The sequence below is a fragment of the Oncorhynchus tshawytscha genome, linkage group LG17 (genome assembly GCF_018296145.1).
Source record: "Oncorhynchus tshawytscha isolate Ot180627B linkage group LG17, Otsh_v2.0, whole genome shotgun sequence".
In the NCBI taxonomy this organism is placed as follows: Eukaryota; Metazoa; Chordata; class Actinopteri; order Salmoniformes; family Salmonidae; genus Oncorhynchus; species Oncorhynchus tshawytscha.
Window position 1 is genome coordinate 1654163 of NC_056445.1, and position 19340 is coordinate 1673502.

At 42.2% G+C, this 19340-nt stretch overlaps 1 protein-coding gene across 1 annotated transcript in view; it reads left to right on the forward strand.

The window, feature by feature from the left end:
• LOC112216692 (sodium/potassium-transporting ATPase subunit beta-3) overlaps positions 1-19340 on the forward strand; it is a 47604-nt gene that overhangs the window by 24287 nt on the left and 3977 nt on the right. Inside the window, exons 2-3 of the mRNA XM_024376682.2 lie at positions 14277-14405; positions 18765-18863. Of these exons, the coding sequence (XP_024232450.1) occupies positions 14277-14405; positions 18765-18863 (228 nt within the window). The remainder of the gene's footprint in view (positions 1-14276; positions 14406-18764; positions 18864-19340) is intronic.

A 19340-nucleotide genomic window follows, 5' to 3' on the forward strand; every position in this document is an offset into this window, starting at 1 on the left:
GTGTTTTTTTTTATTGCGCACAGGGAAGGGTAGTGTGTTTTTTCCCTGATATACATTCACAATTTAGCAGGTTTTACTATATAGGCCTAATGTCCTCATCTGCTTACAATCGCCTCCCCTAATTAAGGTGTTTGGTGTTTTGGTACCTTATGCACTATGCTTCTGCACACGTATTATAACACAGGTCAATATAGTCTACCAGTCAATTGTCTATCCTGCCCTCTATCCATAGTGACAATAATGCAGGGTTTCCGTTAGCCGGTAATAGCCGGCTTTTGGCCGTCAAATGAAAAGCCAATAAATAAAATTGTTGCAGGTCAATTGTCTGGGAGAAGAAAACAAATGAATTGCAGAATAATAATTTTTAACTTATTCATTGATCAAATATTAATTGATGTAAATACATTTGACTGGTCATGCTTAGCGGTCTGTGAGTAGTTAGAATAATTTAGTGGAATTAAAATGGCACGTGTCTATTTTCTAGGATTTTGCCGAGTAGTAGGACAAAATGAGTATTGTAATGGATGTGGGCAATTTTCTGGATCCTCATTTCATTTTTTATTATATGTGATCGAGAAGAAAAATACATTCAGGTGCCAGCACGCATATTTCTCATGTGTGAGGTTCTACGTGGTCTACATAACTCAACTGGCTGTCTTTAAAGAGGAGGGCGGGCTGTACGTTGATCCTGCTGCTCTGATTGGATAGAGGGAAGCTGTATTTCTCAATCCACTCGCTTCATAATTTCCTTGCATTTTTTTGGTCTGATCATTTAGATTGCTGCTGCCTGCTACTATGATAAATAACATGGCGAGGGAAACACACACACACCCCTCCTAGCACTGTTTCAAATCTGCAGCTATTTTGCACTGAGAATGTGCAGGGAGGTATTTTGCCAACATCGGACTCTTTTTTTTTTTCTCTAATTTTCGCCTAAAATAACATCTAACTGCCTGTAGCTCAGGACCTGAAGCAAGGATATGCATATTTTTGATAACAATTGAAAGGAAACACGTTGAAGGTTGAGGAAATGTGAAATGAATGTAGGGGAATATAACACATCTGAATATAGATCTGGTAAAAGATAATACAAAGAAAACATGCATATTTGTTTTTTCAGCCAGTTTAAAGTTGGAGCCAGAGAGGAAGGCACGTTTTACGTGTCCCCAACCTATTGTGTTTTTTGGTTTGTTTATTTGCATTGTTTGTAGCTTATGGTTTTACTTATTTTGTACATAATGTTGCTGCTACCGTCACTTATGACTGAAAATAACTTCAAGACATCAGGACTGAGATTACTCACCACAGACTAGCAGAATCCTTTTTTTCCTTTCGCGACTGATGAGCCCGATGCGAAGGATATACTGCTTCCTCAGGAATAGGCCCAGATCCCCGCAATTTGCGTGAAGATGAGGCGGAGAAAAAGGGGCCAAAGGGCGGGCTGCCTTCTGAGAATTCGTAGGCGATCGAATAAACCCCCACTTCCCTCCCTTCTGCTAGCAAACGGGCAATCTTTGGAGAATAAAATCGACGAGCTACGCGGAAGATTAAACTACCAACGGGACAATAAAAACTGTAACATCTTATGCTTCACGGAGGTGTGGCTGAACGACGACACTATCAACATACAGCTGGCTGGTTATACGCTGTATCGGCAGGATAGAACAGCGGCATCTGGTAAGACGAGGGGTGGCGGACTATGTATTTTTGTAAATAACAGCTGGTGCACTATATCTAAGGAAGTCTCGAGCTATTGCTTGCCTGAGGTAGAGTATCTAATGATAAACTGAGTTTTCATCGGTATTTTTCGTAGCTGGATAATACCACCACAGTCATAGGCGGGCACTAATACAGCATTGAATGAGCTGTATTCCGCCATAAGCAAACAAGATGATGCTCACCCAGAGACGGTGCTCCTAGTGGCCGGGGACTTCAATGCAGGGAAACTTAAATCAACTTTTACCAAATTTCTATTAGCATGTTAAATGTGCAACCAGAGGAGAAAAAAAACTCTGGACCACCTATACTCCACACACAGAGACGGATACAAAGCTCTCCCTCGCCCTCCATTTGGCAAATCTGACCATAATTCTATCCTCCTGATTCCTGCTTACAAGAAAAAATTAAAGCAGGATGCACCAGTGACTAGATCAATAAAAAAAGTGGTCAGATGAAGCAGATGCTAAGCAACAGGACTGTTTTGCTAGCACAGACTGGAATATGTTCCGGGATTCTTCCTATGACATTGATGAGTACACCACATCAGTCATTGGCTTCATCAATAAGTGCATCGATGATGTCGTCCCCACAGTGATCGCACGTACATACCCCAACCAGAAGCCATGGATTACAGGCAGCATCCGCACTGAGGTAAAGGCTAGAGCTGCCGCTTTCAAGGAGTGGGACTCTAACCTAGAAACTTAAAAGAAATCCCGATATGCCCACCGACGAACCATGACTAATCATACTACACCGGCTCTGACGCTCGTCGAATGTGGCAGGGCTTGCAAACCATTACAGACTACAAAGGGAAGCACAGCCGAGCGCTGCCCAGTGACACATGCCTAACAATCGAGCTAAACTACTTCTATGCTCGCTTCGAGGCAAATAACACTGAAACATGCATGAGAGCACAAGCTGTTCTGGAAGACTGTGTGATCACGTTCTCCGCAGCCGATGTGAGTAAGACCTTTAAACAGATCAACATTCACAAGGCTGCAGGGCTAGACAGATTACCAAGACGTGTACTGTAAGCATGCGCTGACCAACTGGCAAGTGTCTTCACTGACATTTTCAACCTCTCCCTGTCCGAGTCTGTAATACCAACATCTTTTAAGCAGACCACTACAGTGCCTGTGCCCAAGAACATTAAGGTAACCTGCCTAAATTACTACTGACCCGTAGCACTCACGTCTGTAGCCATGAAGTGCTTTGAAAGGCTGGTCATGGCTCACATCAACACCATTATACCAGAAACCCTAGACACACTACAATTTGCATACCGCCCCCACAGATCCACAGATGATGCAATCTCTATTGCACTCCACACTGCCCTTTCCCACCTGGACAAAAGGAACACCTATGTGAGAAAGCTATTCATTGACTACAGCTCAGCATTCAACACCATAGTGCCCTCAAAGCTCATCAATAAGATAAGGACCCTGGGGCTAAACACCTCCCTCTGCAACTGACTCCTGGACTTCCTGCCACCCCCAGGTGGTAAGGATAGGTAACAACACAAAGTTCTACAGCTGCACCATCGAGAGCATACTGATAGGTTGCATCACTGCCTGGTATGGCAACAGCTCGGCCTCTGACCGCAAGGCACTACAGAAGGTACATCACTGGGGCCAAGCTTCCTGCCATCCAGGACCTCTTTTACCAGGCGGTGTCAGAGGAAGGCCTTAAAAATTGTCAAAGACTCCAGCCACCTTAGTCATAGACTGTTCTCTCTGCTCAACTTGCCGTCTTTGGAGGAGGAGGAATACTTTTTTCCTCACTGTAGGTCCAAGAGGCTTCTAAACAGCGTCTACCCCCAAGCCGTAAGACTCCTGAACATCTAATCAAATGGCTACCCAGACTATTTGCATTGCCCCCCTCCCCCTCTTTACTACGCTGCTACTCTCTGTTGTCATCTATGCATAGTCACTTCAATAGCTCTACGTACATACTACCTCAACTAACCGGAGCCCCCGCACATTGACTCTGTACTGGTACCCCTGTATATAGTCTCGCTATTGTTGTTTTACTGCTGCTCTTTAATTACTTGTTACTTTTATCTCTTATTTTTGGGATACGGGACACCGTAGAGGTTAATTAAGGCATATTAATACATTTACGTTTTTTCAGAGTACAAGTATCATCCGATCCGACTATTGACTGTCAATTTACTGATATGATTACGAATAAGAGTATTGCCATATCGGCACACCCCTAGTATTTTCGTTAGTCTCTATGATTCTTATTTATCACATGCACGCACACAGCTTACAGATATGAGCCTAGTTTAAGCAGAAAATCTGTCAGAGTGCGAGAGCTACTGGTAGAGCTTGCTGTTGGACTGAAACATGCTTTTGTAAGCCCAATCATTGCGTAACAATTCTAAATTAAATCACGTGTTAACTGTTTTGATAGGCACAATTAAAAATAGCTATTTTTATTTCTCAACTGGTAATTGAAGCACACTTCCCATTCACCATTCAAGTGCATATAATGGTAGGCAGGCTACAACACATCACACACCACTTTGTAATTGGCTGGAGGCAGTATGCATTTTGAAAACAAACTTATACTGAACCTAAATATAAATGCAACATGCAACAATTTCAAGATTTTACTGAGTTACAGTTCATATAAGTAAGTCAGTCAATTGAAATAAATTCATTAGGCCCTCATCTATGGATTTAACATGACTGGGCAGGGATGGCCCACCCACTTGGTATAGGCCCACCCACTTGGCAGCCAGGCCCAGCCAATCAGAATGAGTTTTTCCCCACAAAAGGGTTTCACGTGGCCTGCGGTTGTGAGGCAGGTTGGACTTAATGCCAAATGCTCTAAAACAACATTTGAGGCAGCTTATGGTAGAGAAATTAACATTAAATTATCTGGCAACAGCTATGGTGGATATTCCTGCAGTCAGCTTGCCTATTACACGCCCGACTTAACACTTGAGACATCTGTGGCATTGTGTTGTGTAAACAAAACTGCACATTTTAAAGTGGCCTTTTATTGTCCCCAGCACAAGGTGCACCTGTGTAATAATCAGGCTGCGTTAACAGCTTCTTGATATGTCACACTTGTCAGGTGGATGGATTATCTTGGCAAAGGAGAAATGCTCACTAACAGGGATGTAAATAAATGCACAACATTTTTGAGAAATAGCTTTTTGTGCATTTGGAACATTTCAGCAATTTAAACAAATAAAATAAAAATAATTGTATTTATTTATTAGATTTTTTTTTTTTTTTTCAGCTCATTAAACACGGGACAAACACTTTACAAGTTGCATTTATATTTTTGTTCAGTGTAATTGTTTGAAACATGAATGTTTTACTACATATTATGAGGCATGTTTAACCTGGTTCAAAGTAGGCTAGCCAAAATACAACCAAACGTGGAGGCAATTATTTTATTAAGACTTCCATATGCCATTGAAACCAGTAGTGTATTCCACTCATGTTCTATTGGTTTTCAAATATCCAGCTTTTTTTCATTGTCCAGTAGCCAAAAGGCACAATCCTAGTCATATTAGCAACCCATCTTAGTTGTTGCATCTTTAGATCTCCCCTCTTTCAAAATGTCAATTTTATATTTTCATCTATGTCTCGTGAAAATGCTTGCTGTGAGGTGAGCTTTTGACAATGGTGTTTTCCCACTAATTGCATTATGGAATGAGCATTCGCTCATAGCCTAACGTAAACTAACTCACTTTTGTATATCACGCTGGTCCGTACAATTTACCTTATTTTACAGGCCAAAAAATGTAATACTTCCAGATCAACTGTAATATCAATACCCTTGTAAAGCACAATTTCTCCCCTTTCCAACAAAATCAATGATGAGACCTTCATGCTGCCCGTCTCTGCATTATTCAAGAAGGCAGTGAGCTCCATCGGGTCTTTTTAAAAATGGCAGGTGGGGAATCGAAACCTATTGCGTGATTGTGAGAAGGAGAGATGTCATGTGGGGAAATGGCTTTTTTCACTCAATCTGTCCAATTTATCACCTTATCGCCTCTAAAATGTAAATAAAACACCATAAAAAGTTTATATAATATGTCATTACATACCTATTTTAAGGTTTGTGTCGAATTTGAATCAGGTTTTTAGGGCGGTGCTAAAGTGATCTTCAGAAGTAAACAGCTGCATTTGAGAGTCATGATAGCTTGCAGTGATGACACAAAAAATGACTAGGTATCCCCCCCTTACCCTGTCCCTGTCCCTTTGTTGTTTTTAAACGGTGAGAGAAGTGCTGCACCTGGTGGAGAGTGGCTGTAAGACAGAATTAGTTGCTTTATGCGTGCTGTACGTTACGCCATAACACGTTACGATGTATTGTACAGCGTCAGAGGGGTCCGTTTTTTCTCCAATACTTCAACTTTTCTCCAATACTATAGAGCCATTATCATGTCAATCAACGCTTGAATAGAAACACAGTTCACACCCCACATTTTGATGTCAACACAGTTGCTACAGTCCTATTAGTTTTCTTTGCAGCCTCCTTTGAATGTCAAGGTTGCGCACATTTGTACGGAATGGGGTTAGCGTAAGTTACTGCCTTGTGTGCATTGCTGCGCTTATGTGAATACATAATAGTTCACCAACATTTTAAGCTAAACGTTCTGATCTTTTTCATAGCCCTCATTGCTTTAAAAAACAATATATGTAGCCTAGGCCTACTGGTAGTATGAATTGTCATTTTTGCACAGAATAACAAGCTGACCACTAAAATAGGTCAACTTTCCTACCATGGGGAATAGCAGATTGATAGACCAGGGGTGTCAAACTCATTCCAAGAAGGGCCGAGTGTCTGCGGGTTTTGGGGTTTTACTTTCAATTAAGACCTAGACAATCAGGTGAGGGGAGTTCCTTACTAATTAGTTACCTTAATTCATCAATCAAGTACAAGGGTGGAGCGAAAACCCGCAGACACTTGGCCCTCTGTGGAATGAGTTTGACAAGTGATTTTGCTGTTCACTACTCGTCTTGCTGAGGAAGTACATGTGAACAGTTATTCTAACATCTTCAAATGTGCATTGGAGTTCGGTAAAAAGGATGCATGCCGTTGCATCCCCGATTTGCATGTTCTGTTGAGCTGAATTACCATAATATAAATGTGATTTCTGTCATTCTGAGCACTGTATGTTATAAATTAAAATGCTGCTGTTCCTACTCCACATTTTCCTAATGGAAACCCTGCAATATGGTATTTGGATCATTTGTCCAGATTTACAATAAATTAACTAGCGATCATACCACTCATAAAATCATTCAAATATTTACCAATTTTCTATATAAATCCACAAGATAGAGGAGTACAGTAGCTGATAGTCCAGCTGTGTCATTGCACATGAAACAACACACAGCCCAAAAAGCTCCCCTATTGATCTTGCTTAGGGACACTACAATTGTCATACATACTGTAGACTAGCCTATAAGGGGGATACCTAATCAGTTGTACAATTGAATGCATTCAACTGAAATGTGTCTTCCGCATTTAACCCAACCCCTCTCAATCAGAGAGGTGCAGGGGGCTGCCTTAATCAACATCCACAGCACCCAGGGAACAGTGGGTTAACTGCCTTGCTCAGGGGCAGAACAACAGAGTTTTACCTTGTCAGCTCGGGGAGTCGATCCAGCAACCTTTTGTTTACTGGCCCAATGCCCTAAACCAACACTAGGCTAACCACTAGGCTACCTGCCGCCCAGCACAATCCAATGAATAATTGCATTATTGTTTTCAATTGAGTACAATTCTACTCTGGCCTGTAAACTGCAGCGAAAATATCATTTGAATAATGGCTTAAACGTTTCATTCCATTTGGATCAGTTATGTGTCCACTCAACATAATATAGAAAGGCACAGTTGCATGAGTCTGACTGTATTTTTACTTCTGATACTGATGCACTGTCTGTTGCCATTCATCATTCTCCCAAGTCATCACATAGGCCTATGTTCCTAAATATTTGTCATTTAACTTTTAAAATGGATTGCCTTTTAATGTGTGGCATAAACACAACTTGTCACAATGTTTTATTCTGATTAGACTACTTCAAAAGTCTGCTTTAGGCTACCTGTGCATGTTCATCCACTCCAATGTAATTCCAGCATCCAAACAGCCATTTGATTAATGGAAATAGACATCTGTTACAAAACTCAAATGTTTAATGGCATTAGGAGATTGTTAGACCAAGCCTTAGATACTGAGTAGGGAGAGATGTATTTTCTGTTTGTCAAGATTGACATACATGGTATGACATACATAGGTATGCATAACGCTACTTATTGGTTTAGTGGAAAATGTGTTGCATATATTTTATATAATTATAAATATAGCATGAAAATGTTAAATCTGATTTCCCCCCCAACTGATCATTGTTTGCAGCCTGCTCTGATCGTAGTGTAATGAGACAAGCTGAGAGAGTGAGCTTGTCCGTCCATGGTGGTCGGCAAATGTGACTCTGTCCTGGACTGGGATTAGATTTATGGTTAAAAGGAAATGGATGGTTTGAGTCACAGGTAATTTATTTCCATGTTCATTCCAGGCCCATGATGCATGAACCAGGCTGGTGTGTGTAATTGCATATTTGTGTTCCTCCACGTGCGTGTGTATGTTGACATGGGTGCATGGAAAAAGTAAGGACAGCGCCAAGGCCTGTCGTCTCATGCGTCAGTTTAGAGAAGATACAAAACGTTCCCAAAGAGCTGTCTGATTGCCCACCACGTGTTCTTGGCATTCCTTGGGCTCTGTAATGTACACCTCCATAGCCCTGGTCCCCACTACCCCAGGGATACATTCAAACAACGTACCCGTAGTCCTCACACACACATACACACACTCCTCTGATCCTCACTCCTCCTGACACACACACACACACACACCCCACCCCTAGTCTTCACTTTCCCTGGGACACCCACCACACCCCTAGTCCCCAGCCCCTCTGACCCTCTCCCTTTAGTATTAATAACCCCCAAGGCACATCACTGAAAGGGGTCACAGCCACACAAAGTATGTGGTTGACAAGGTTCAGTTACAGCCGACCAAGTAAAGAACATGAGCAGTTGAAAAGATGAGATGAAGGGTCTGGACCCATTGGCCCGGACAAAGATGAATTAACACATAAAAAATGCACTAATTTCAACTTTTGACATGTATGAAATGTCACACAAATGACAGATAGCCCATCTGGAGTCTCTGTAGTCCATCAATGTATGACCCCCTAATAGAGAAGCGAAAGGCTCAATCCGTTTTTGGCTAAATACAAAAAGTACAGTACCAGTCAAATGTTTGGACACACCACCTACTCATTCAAGGGTTTTTCTTTGTTATTTTTTTCTCCATTGTCAAATAATATTGAAGACTTCAAAACTATGAAATAACACATATGGAATCATGTAGTAACCAAAAAAGTGAAAAACAAATCAAAATATATTTTATATTCATCAAAGTAGCCACCCTTTGCTTTGATGACAGCTTTGCACACTCGTGGCATTCTCTCAACCAGCTTCACCAGGTTCACCTGGAATGCTTTTCCAACAGTCTTGAGGGAGTTCCCACATATGCTGAGCACTTGTTGGCTGCATTTACTTCACTCTGCAGTCCAACTGATCCCAAACCATCTAAATTGGGTTAAGGTCGGGTGATTGTGGAGGACAGGTCATTTGATGCAACACTCCATCACTCTCCTTCTTGGTCAAATAGCCCTTACACAGCCTGGAGGTATGTTCGGTCATTGTCCTGTTGAAAAACAAATGATAGTCCCACTAAGTACTAACCAGATGGGATGGCGTATCACTGAAGAAGGCTGTGTTAGCAATGCTGGTTAAGTGTGCATTGAATTCTAAATAAATCACAGACCGTGTCACCAGCAGAGCACCATCACACCTCCTCCTCCATGCTTCACAGTGGAAACCACACATGCAGAGATCATCCGTTCACATTCTCTACGTCTCACAAAGACATGGCAGTTGGAACCAAAAATCGCAGATTTTGACTCATCAGACCAAAGGACAGATTTTGACTGGTCTAATATCCATTGCTCGGGTTTCTTAGCCAAAGCAAGTCTCTTCTTATTATTGGTGTCCTTCGGTAGTGTTCTTTGCAGCAATTCGACCATGATGGCTGAACAGTTGATGTTGAGATGTGTCTGTTACTTGAACTCTGAAGCATTTATCTGTGCTGCAATTTCTGAGGCTTGTAACTCTAATGAACTTAAGCTCTGCAGCAGTCTTCCTTTCCTGTGGCCCTCATGACCAGTTTCATCATAGTGCTTTTTGCGATTACACTTGAAGAAACTTTCAAAGTTCTTTACATTTTCTGGATTGACTGACCTTCATGTCTTAAAGTAATGATGGACTGTCATTTCTCTTTGCTTATTTGAGCTGTTCCTGCCATAATATGGACTTGGTCTTTTACCAAATAGGGCTATCTTCTGTATACCACCCTACCTTTTCACAACACAACTGAGTGGAGAGGAGTTGGAGAACTTTGAGACAGGGACAGAGGGAATAGGTGGAGAGCATACTTTGAGGTCATGGTATTACGTGAAGGGAGGTTTTGTTGAACCTTTATTTAATCCAGGGAGTCCTTTCTCCCAAAGTGTGCACTTGTTCACTTCCCATCATTGATTTAAAAATAATAGGATCTGGTATAAGAAATGTCCTGCAGGCTGATGGTTGATTGAGTCGAGCCCAGGATCGATGCTTTAACAACTGCAGAGCAGACGCTAGGCCACGGCAGCCCAGCCTCTCCCTCCCTGACTCCAAAGAGCAGGGCTGCGTCCAAAAAGGCCCCCTATTCCCTATATATATATATATAGTACACTACTTTTGATCAGGGTTCAGGCTCTGGTAAAAAAAAATAATAATAAATAAAAATAAAAAAAAAGTGTGCACTATATAAAAATAGGGTTCCATTTGGGACATAGCCCAGGCTTCCTGAAAGGTCACACTCAGCTATTCTGAGGAGATAAAAGCACTTGGCATCCCAGTACTGTTTCTCAGTCCTAATGACCAATGATTGTTCGATGGAAATGGCTTTCTAATGCTGGCTGTTTTTTGGGGGTGTGGTGAGACTGGCTACATCCCTTCTGTGCTCCAAGAGGATGTGTTGGAGTGTCAATCCTAATTCCAGTTATAGATTCACAAGTGGTCGAATGGATAAAAAAGACAGGTCTATCTGATTTAACCAGGGTGGATTCTACATTTATCTTACATGAGCCTGCCATCTAAAGATGTGCATGCATGCCTGTCAGTCTAGCACTAATGCTGTGATAGATGATGGATGGGATTGTGCGTGTGCGTGTGCGCGCGTGCGTGTGTGTAGCTCTGATCAATCTGATACTTCCTACCCAGCTCTTCTCTTCCTCAGGCCAGTGCTGTGCCATCACTTATCTGTCCTCCCCCACACTCTATTTATAGACGCACAGTTTACCTCAGAGGCTTCAGGAAATAAGCAATGCATCTATTATTTTACTGAAGCTCTCTCTAGCTCTATTTTTTTCTCTCACATACCATTTCTCTCCATCCATATATTGTTTTCCCTGCATCATCCTGTCTTCTCTTTATGCGATATCTCATCATGTGTATTTAAATGTTGTTGTTTTTTTGTCTATCTAGGCTACATCTCTCTCTGTCCTGTGTAGCACTTTATCGATGCACATCCTTATGAAGATCTCTTTGTAGCTCATTCAACCATTTTGTGCCTTTCTCACCCCCCTATTTTCACCTGTTTCTTTCATTTTGTATCTCTCTCTCTCTCTCTCCTCTTTCTTTGTATTCCCCTCTCTCTTTCTTTCTTTGTAACTCTATTTCCCTGGAATATCAATCAATCAAATGTATTTATAAAGCCTTTTTACATCAGCAGATGTCACAAAATGCTATACAGAAAACCCAGCCTAAAATGCCACACAGCAAGCAATGCAGATGTTGAAGCATGGTGGCTAGGAAAAATAGCTGTGAGTGGGCTCTTCCCTGAACCCCGGTGTTTCTGTAGAGATATCATGCATGGTGTAATAGTGACTCTCTACCATAGAGACATGGTATATACAGTGTCTATATATAATGTATCTCTAAGCAAGCTCTCTATTCTTCATCCATTAGACCCCCTGAAGCTAGGACAGCAGAGTCCCTTCCCATCTTCTGAAAGCACCTGAAAGCCTACCTCTTCAAAGAGTATCTTAAATACTCACCTGAAATCCTGAACCAACACAATTGCACTTGTCTTTGCTGATAGCTACTTTATTGAGGAAACGTGTACTTACTATGCCTGTGATATGTGGGAGTCCCACGTAGTTATTTTAAGATGAATGCACTAAGTCGCTCTGGGTAAGAGCGCCTGCTAAATGACTAAAATGTAATATCACCGTCCTGTCATCTACACGATATCCCAGCCTGCTCCCAGATCTGTACAGACCTTTTTTAACACCTCTGACTGGCAATGTCAATTTTCTTTTAAATAATACAGCTGTGTGTGTGTGTGTGTGTGTGTGTGTGTGTGTGTGTGTGTGTGTGTGTGTGTGTGTGTGTGTGTGTGTGTGTGTGTGTGTGTGTGTGTACGTACTTTGTTGACTGAAACACTGGTTTAAATTGAAATCTACATTGGTTTGTATTGTGGAACTTAATAAGAATACCTGTGTGCTGGAGTTTTTTTTAAAGACAACTGTCTTTTCTGTCACTCTCATGATGTCACACGTCCTTAGCTGATCTTTCTTTCTTTTTTTTCTCTCTCTCTCTCTCTCTCTCTCTCTCTCTCTCTCTCTTTCTCTATTCTCTCTCCTCATTTCTCTCTCTCTTCTCTCTCTCTTTCTCTTCTCTCTCTCTCTCTCTCTTTCTCTCTCAATTCAATTCAAAGGGCTTTATTGGCATGGGAAACATATGTTTACATTGCCAAAGCAAATGGTTTTGACAATAAACAAAAGGGAAATAAACAAGGAAAATAAACAATAAGTCAACATTAAAAGACATTTAAAATGTTATATTATTGGCTATGTACGCAGTTGTAACAATGTGCAAATAGTTGCAGTATGAAAGGGAAAATAACTGAACAGATAAATATAGGTTGTATTTACAGTGTTGTTTGTGCTCCACTGGTTGCCCTTTTCTCATGGCAACAAGCCACAAATTTTGCTGATGTGATGGCACACTGTGAAATTTCATTTTGTGGGCAGTGGGCACATAGGCAGACTTGGCTCTCAAGAGAAGACGGGCTATGGCGACCTCTCTAAATAGCAAGGCTCTGCTCACTGAATCTGTACATAGTCAAGGATTGTTTTTAAATTGGGGTCAGTCACAGTGGTCAAGCTCTCTCTCTCTGTCTCTCTGTACTGTGCTGGCCCTGATATTTTCTTTCACATTGTCCTCTCCAGCATGGTTCCAGGAACTATGGTGGATGCTTAACCAGGCTTGTGCAGTACATTTTGGCTCAGATTGGCTCAGTAGTTATTTAGTCTATTTCAGTCTGGAGGGTGTCTGTGGAGAGAGTAGCAACAGTAGGGCTTAGGGCTCTATTCAATCTGTATCACTGAAGCGTTAAAGATTGTGCAATAGAAATGTAAAGGTGATTTCCGATTGAGCTGACATATGCAACGTATACGGTGAATGCAGTCTCTTTCAATCATGCTGTAATGTTGAACTTCCGCAATACGGATTTAGTAGAGCCCCTAGTTTGATATGGCCAAAATGGACATTTGACAGAGATTCATAGGAAAATTAATTGATTTACAATCAGATTGAAAGTGGTGAGGTGCTTTGTCACAAACAGTAAATATGTTTTTCTCTCTCTGTCTCTCTTGCTCTCTCTTGCTCTCTATATAAACACACATGCACACACACACAGCTATGTCTTATTATACTTGTGAGGACATTTTGGGGTCCAACAATTGATTCCCATTCAAAATCCGAACCCTAAACCGAACCCTTACCCTAACCGTAGTTACAACCCTTTCCTGCAGTCAAATGACCAAATCGCCCTCTAGTGGCCTCATGGGTGGTGTGTTATCAATATTTTTCATAATTATTTACAAAAACCTGCCGAAAGTCTGGTGTTTCTATGTCAAACGGTTCTGTTATATTTCAGTCTTCTGTGATGTGTATATAAAGTGTAATATTTGGAGGCGAACTCAAAATGTAATACATTTCATCTCTATATCTGACATGGTACAGGTGTCTTCTTTGTTTTAAGCCCATAACCATGTGTGTGAGGTGTATACTTTTGTTTCAACGAAGATTTATTAAAGACCAAGAAACACTGTGATTTAGCCCACTGTAGTAAAATGTTAACCCTAATTCTAACCATAACCCTAAACCTCTAAGCCTAAAATATCCTTTTGACAAGTGAGGACTGGAAACGTGTCCTCACTTTGTATTTTTGTTGGTTTACTCTTCTTGTGAGGACTTCTGGTACTCACAAGTCTAGTAAAACATGTACAAACACACACTGTCGAACTTGCAAAAGATGGGGGGACAAAAAATCAAGTCATAATTTTGATCTGTTGAGCCAAGATTGTGTGATTAACAGAGTAATTATTCTCTCTTTCTCTCTCTCTCTCTTTCCTCAGCCCTGATATTGCTTTTCTACCTGGTCTTCTATGGGTTCCTGGCAGGGATGTTCACGCTCACCATGTGGGTCATGCTACAGACACTGGACGACAACATTCCTACGTACCGTGACCGAGTGGCCAGTCCAGGTGACTTATTACGCTGCAGAAAAACAGACACTCAACCTAAACAGAATAGTGCTCATATTGAAATTCAACCATTCACTCACTCTCTCTCTCTCTCGCGCTCTTTTTCTTTCTCTCTCTCTCAATCTCTCTCAATTCCTTTCTTTCGCTCTCTCTCTTCACACACATGCACGTAAAATATGAATATGTCCACTCTTTCTCAAACATGTCATTGTCTCTCACGGACTGCGTCGCTTTCTTTTCTTGCTGCATCTGGACTGCTGTTGACACATAGACAAGGCTCCTGCAGAATGGGAGCATGCTCACTCACTAACACCAGAGCTGTCTCTGCTTGCGCCTGGCATGCACAGTGTCTCGGACTCTGCTGCCATGTCCCACTGAAGCCCTGACTGGCTTGACAAATCAAATCGTATTTGTCACATGCACCAAATACAACAGGTGTAGACCTTACAGTGAAATACTTACAAGTACTTAACCAACAATGCAGTTTTAAGAAAAGTAAGTGTTAAGTAAAAAATAGATGAGTAAAAGATATAATAAAGATAACAAATAATTATGGCGCAGCAGTAAAATAATAGTAGCGAGCCTATATACAAGGATACCAGTACAGAGTCAATGTGCGGGGGCACAGGATAGTCAAGGTAATTGAGGTAATATGGACGTGTAGGTAGAGTTAAAGTGCCTATGCATAGATAAATGACAGAGGGTAGCAGCAGCGTAAAAGAGGGGGTTGGACAATGCAAATAGTCTGGGTAGCTGTTTGATTAGCTGTTCTGGAGTCTTATGGCTTGGGGGTAGAATCAGTTAAGTAGCATTTTGGACCTAGACTTGGCGCTCCGGTACCGCTTGCCATGCAGTAGCAGAGAGAACAGTCTATGACTAGGGTGGCTGGAGTCTTTGACAATTTTTTGTGCCTTCCTCTGACACCACCTTGTATATAGGTCCTGGATGTTAGCAAGCTTGGCTCCAGTGATGTACCCTCTGTAGTGCCTTGTGGTTGGTGGCAGAGCAGTTGAAATACCAAGCAGTGATGCAACCATGCTCTCGATGGTGCAGCTGTATAACTTTTTGAGGATCTGAGGACCAATGCCAAAACATTTCAGTCTCCTGAGAGGGAATAGGCTTTGTCGTGCCCTCTTTACGACTGTCTTAGTGTGGCTGGACCATGTTAGTTTGTTGGTGATGAAGACACCAAGAAACTTGAAGCTCTCAACCTGCTCCACTGCAGCCCGTCGATGAGAATGGGGGCATGCTCGGTCATCCTTTTCCTGTAGTCCACAATCATCTCCTTTGTCTTGATCACGTTGAGGGAGAGGTTGTTATCCTGGCACCACATGGCCAGGTCTCTGACCTCCTCCCTATATGCTGTCTCATTGTCGGTGATCAGGCCTACCACTGCTGTGTCGTCAGCAAACTTAATGATGGTGTTGGAGTCGTGTCTGGCAATGCAGTCATGGGTGAACAGGGAGTACAGGAGGGGACTGAGCACGCACCCCTGAGGGGCCACAGAGTTGAGGGTCAGCGTGGCAGGTGTGTTGTATCGAGTTGATGAGGGAGGTGTTTAGTCCCAGGATCCTTAGCTTAGTGATTAGCTTTGAGGGCACTATGGTGTTGAACGTTGACGCAGTCAATGAATAGCATTCTCACGTAGTTGTTCCTTTTGTCCAGGTGGGAAAGGGCAGTGTAGAGTGCAATAGAGAATGCATCATCTGTGGATCTGTTGGGGCAGTATGCAATTTGGAGTGGGTCTAGGGTATTACATGTTGGTATTACAGACTCAGCCAGGGACAGGTTGAAAATGTCAGTGAAGACACTTGCCAGTTGGTCAGCGCATGCTCAGAGTACACGTCCTGGTAATCCATCTTGTCCTGCGGCCTTGTGAATGTTGACCTGTTTAAAGGTCTTACTCACATCAGCGTGATCTTACTCACATGGAGGTCTTACTCACATGGAGAGCATGATCACAGTTGTCCAGAACAGCTGATGCTCTCATGCATGTTTCAGTGTTGCTTGCTTCGACGCGAGCATAGATGTAATTTATCTCGTCTGGTAGGCTATTGTCACTGGGCAGCTCTCGGCTGTGACTCTCGTTGTAGCATGTAATAGTTTGCAAGCCCTGCCACATCCATCGAGCGTTGGAGCCGATGCAGTAAGATTCAATCTTAGTCCTGTATTGACGCTTTGCCTGTTTGATGGTTCATCGGAGGGCATAGCGGCATTTCTTATAAGCGTCTTTTTAAGCGGCAGCTCTACCCTTTAGCTCAGTGCGGATGTTGCCTGTAATCCATAACTTCTGTTTGGGGTATGTACGTACGGTCACTATGGGGACGATGTCATTGATGCACTTATTGATGAAGCCAGTGACTGATGTGGTGTACCCCACAATGCCACCGGAACATATTCCAGTCTGTGCTAGCAAAATAGTCCTGTAGCTTAGCATCTGCTTCATCTGACCACTTTTTTTTAGCACCAGAGTTGCTGGTGCTTCCTGCTTTAGTTTTTGCTTGTAAGCAGGAATCAGGAGGATATAATTATGGTCAGATTTGCCAAATGGAGGGCGAGGGAGAGCTTTGTACGTGTCTCTATGTGGAGTAAAGTTGGTGTCAAGTTTTTTTTCTTCCTCTGGTTTCGTATTTAACATGCTGGTCGAAATGATATAAAACAGATTTAAGTTTCCATGCAATAAAGTTTCCCTGCATACATTGGCTAATAGGACTGATGGTAGAGGCAGATTACCCACTCGCCGTCGGATCCTTACAAGGCACCCCGACCTATGTCCCCGGTATCTACGTCTCTTTCTCATGCGAATGACGGGGATTTGGGCCTTGTCGGGTGTCTGAAGTAAATCCTTCTCATCTGACTTGTTAAAGAAAAATCTTTGTCCATTACGAGGTGAGTAATTGCTGTTCTGATATCCAGAAGCTCTTTTTTGTCATAAGAGACGGTGGCAGATGTACAAAATAAGTTACAAATAACGCAAAAAAACACACACAATGGCACAATTGGTTAGGAGCCCAGCGTCATTAATTTCTTTTTCAGAGGATCTGACTGCCGCTGCCAAAACACGCAAGCAATCAGCGAATTAACAGATCAGTCAAACACTGACTGACTGCTGTTGGCATTTTAGAAATTAAAAATTAAAATACTGTGCCAGTATAACAAAAAAAATAGAAGAGTTAGAAATATGATCCTGTGAATTATGGAGCAGAGTTGTGTGTGTGCATGTGTGAAGGAGTTAGAGAGTCTGTCTCCCAGGCTGTGCAGGTATCCTCCCGCTGGTCTACCAGTATAGCACCCATCTGTTCCCCACAGCCTCTCTCCAACTCCATGGCTCTGACAGAGAGGCCATCATGAAACTAACTCCCCTCCTGTAGGCCTATAAGTCCTAATACTGTATATTATAATAATAATAATAATATATTCCATTTAGCAGATGCTTTTCTCCAAAGAGACTCACAGTCATGCATTTTTGTAAGGGTGGCCCCAACAGGAATCAAACCCATGATATTGCCGTTGTAAGCACCATGTTCTACCAGTTGAGCCATACTGCGCATTTTATGCCCTCTCCCATTCGCAGCCAAACCTCTCGAATGGGATTCTGTCTTATAACTCTTCCTGTTCTTGTATAACTCTTCCTGCTCTTGTATAAGTTTCTAAGGCTGTGTAGCAGAACCTGCAGAGTTGCAGCAAAAATGCAAATCTTCTGACTAGCTTCTTTTTGGGGTTTGGCAAAAAATGTGTAGAATGCAGTTATAGTATAGTATCACAGTGTCCTGATAATATGGCCTCCTCTGCCTCGCCATTTGCAGATGGCCTGACTGAGTCCCAAATGGCACCCTATTCCCTACATAGTGCAATACTTTTGACCAGGACCCAAAGGCCTCAGGTCATAAACTAGTGCAACCCCTGTCTTGACGGTCAGTCACCTGCTGACCCTCTTTGCCAGAAGGTTTTCACCTGGCGAGTGTTAATATCATTGGCGGTTTTGAAAAACTTAGCTAATTAAACTTTTTTTTTTTTTTTTACAACTCTCCCCACAACCCCTTCGAACAATGTCAGGCAGCATAAGCAATACATGTGGCTTATTGTAAGTATAAGATTTTGATAAAAATGTATATATCTCTCATTTGCTATATGAATAGCATTAATTAATGTGACAAGCTGGAATTGGGGTGTTTGCATGCCACCAGAATTGAGTTAGCCTGCTGAGCTAAAGCCCAGGCATTCCCTCGGGGATCTAACACAAATCTTCAGGTCTCATGCAAGGATACTCGTTATGTGAGCGAGGTTCACTGGACCATCTCCATAACATTAGTAGGTGCAGACAGTTGACGTGACATGTTTCCCCCTACCTGTCCTCAGGTTTGGTGATCAGGCCCCGGTCCTTGGACATCGTCTTCAACCGCACCGACACTAAGCAGTACGTCCAGTATGTCCAGCATCTGGAGAACTTCCTTCAGCGTGAGTGATAGAATCCCACTTTCAGACCCATTCATTTTTTTCTAAAGAATGTGTACATTTGACTCCAATGGACAAATACAGTATTAGTGTTGGGCCACCATGGTAAAGGAAATTTGAGATTGAGTAGTTACAGTTGATTCCACTTTGTATACATGACTAAGGAGTATTCTACCTGACTTGAAAGTGCACTGTAATCCTTGGCAGATGCACTGGAATATGCATATGCCACAGGAGTTTGGTGGCCCCTCAATTGGGGAGGATGGGGGATGGGCTCGTGGTAATGCCTGGAGTGGAATAACACTTGGCTTGATGCCATTCCATTCGCTCCGTTCCAGCCATTGTTATGAGCCGTCCTACACTCAGCAGCCTCCACTGATAATGTAATATGTATCCCAAACAAACAAACAAGTAATGAATACGTTACTGTGAAATAATTATTAGCTACAATGTTGACATGTAATATTTAGGTGAATACTG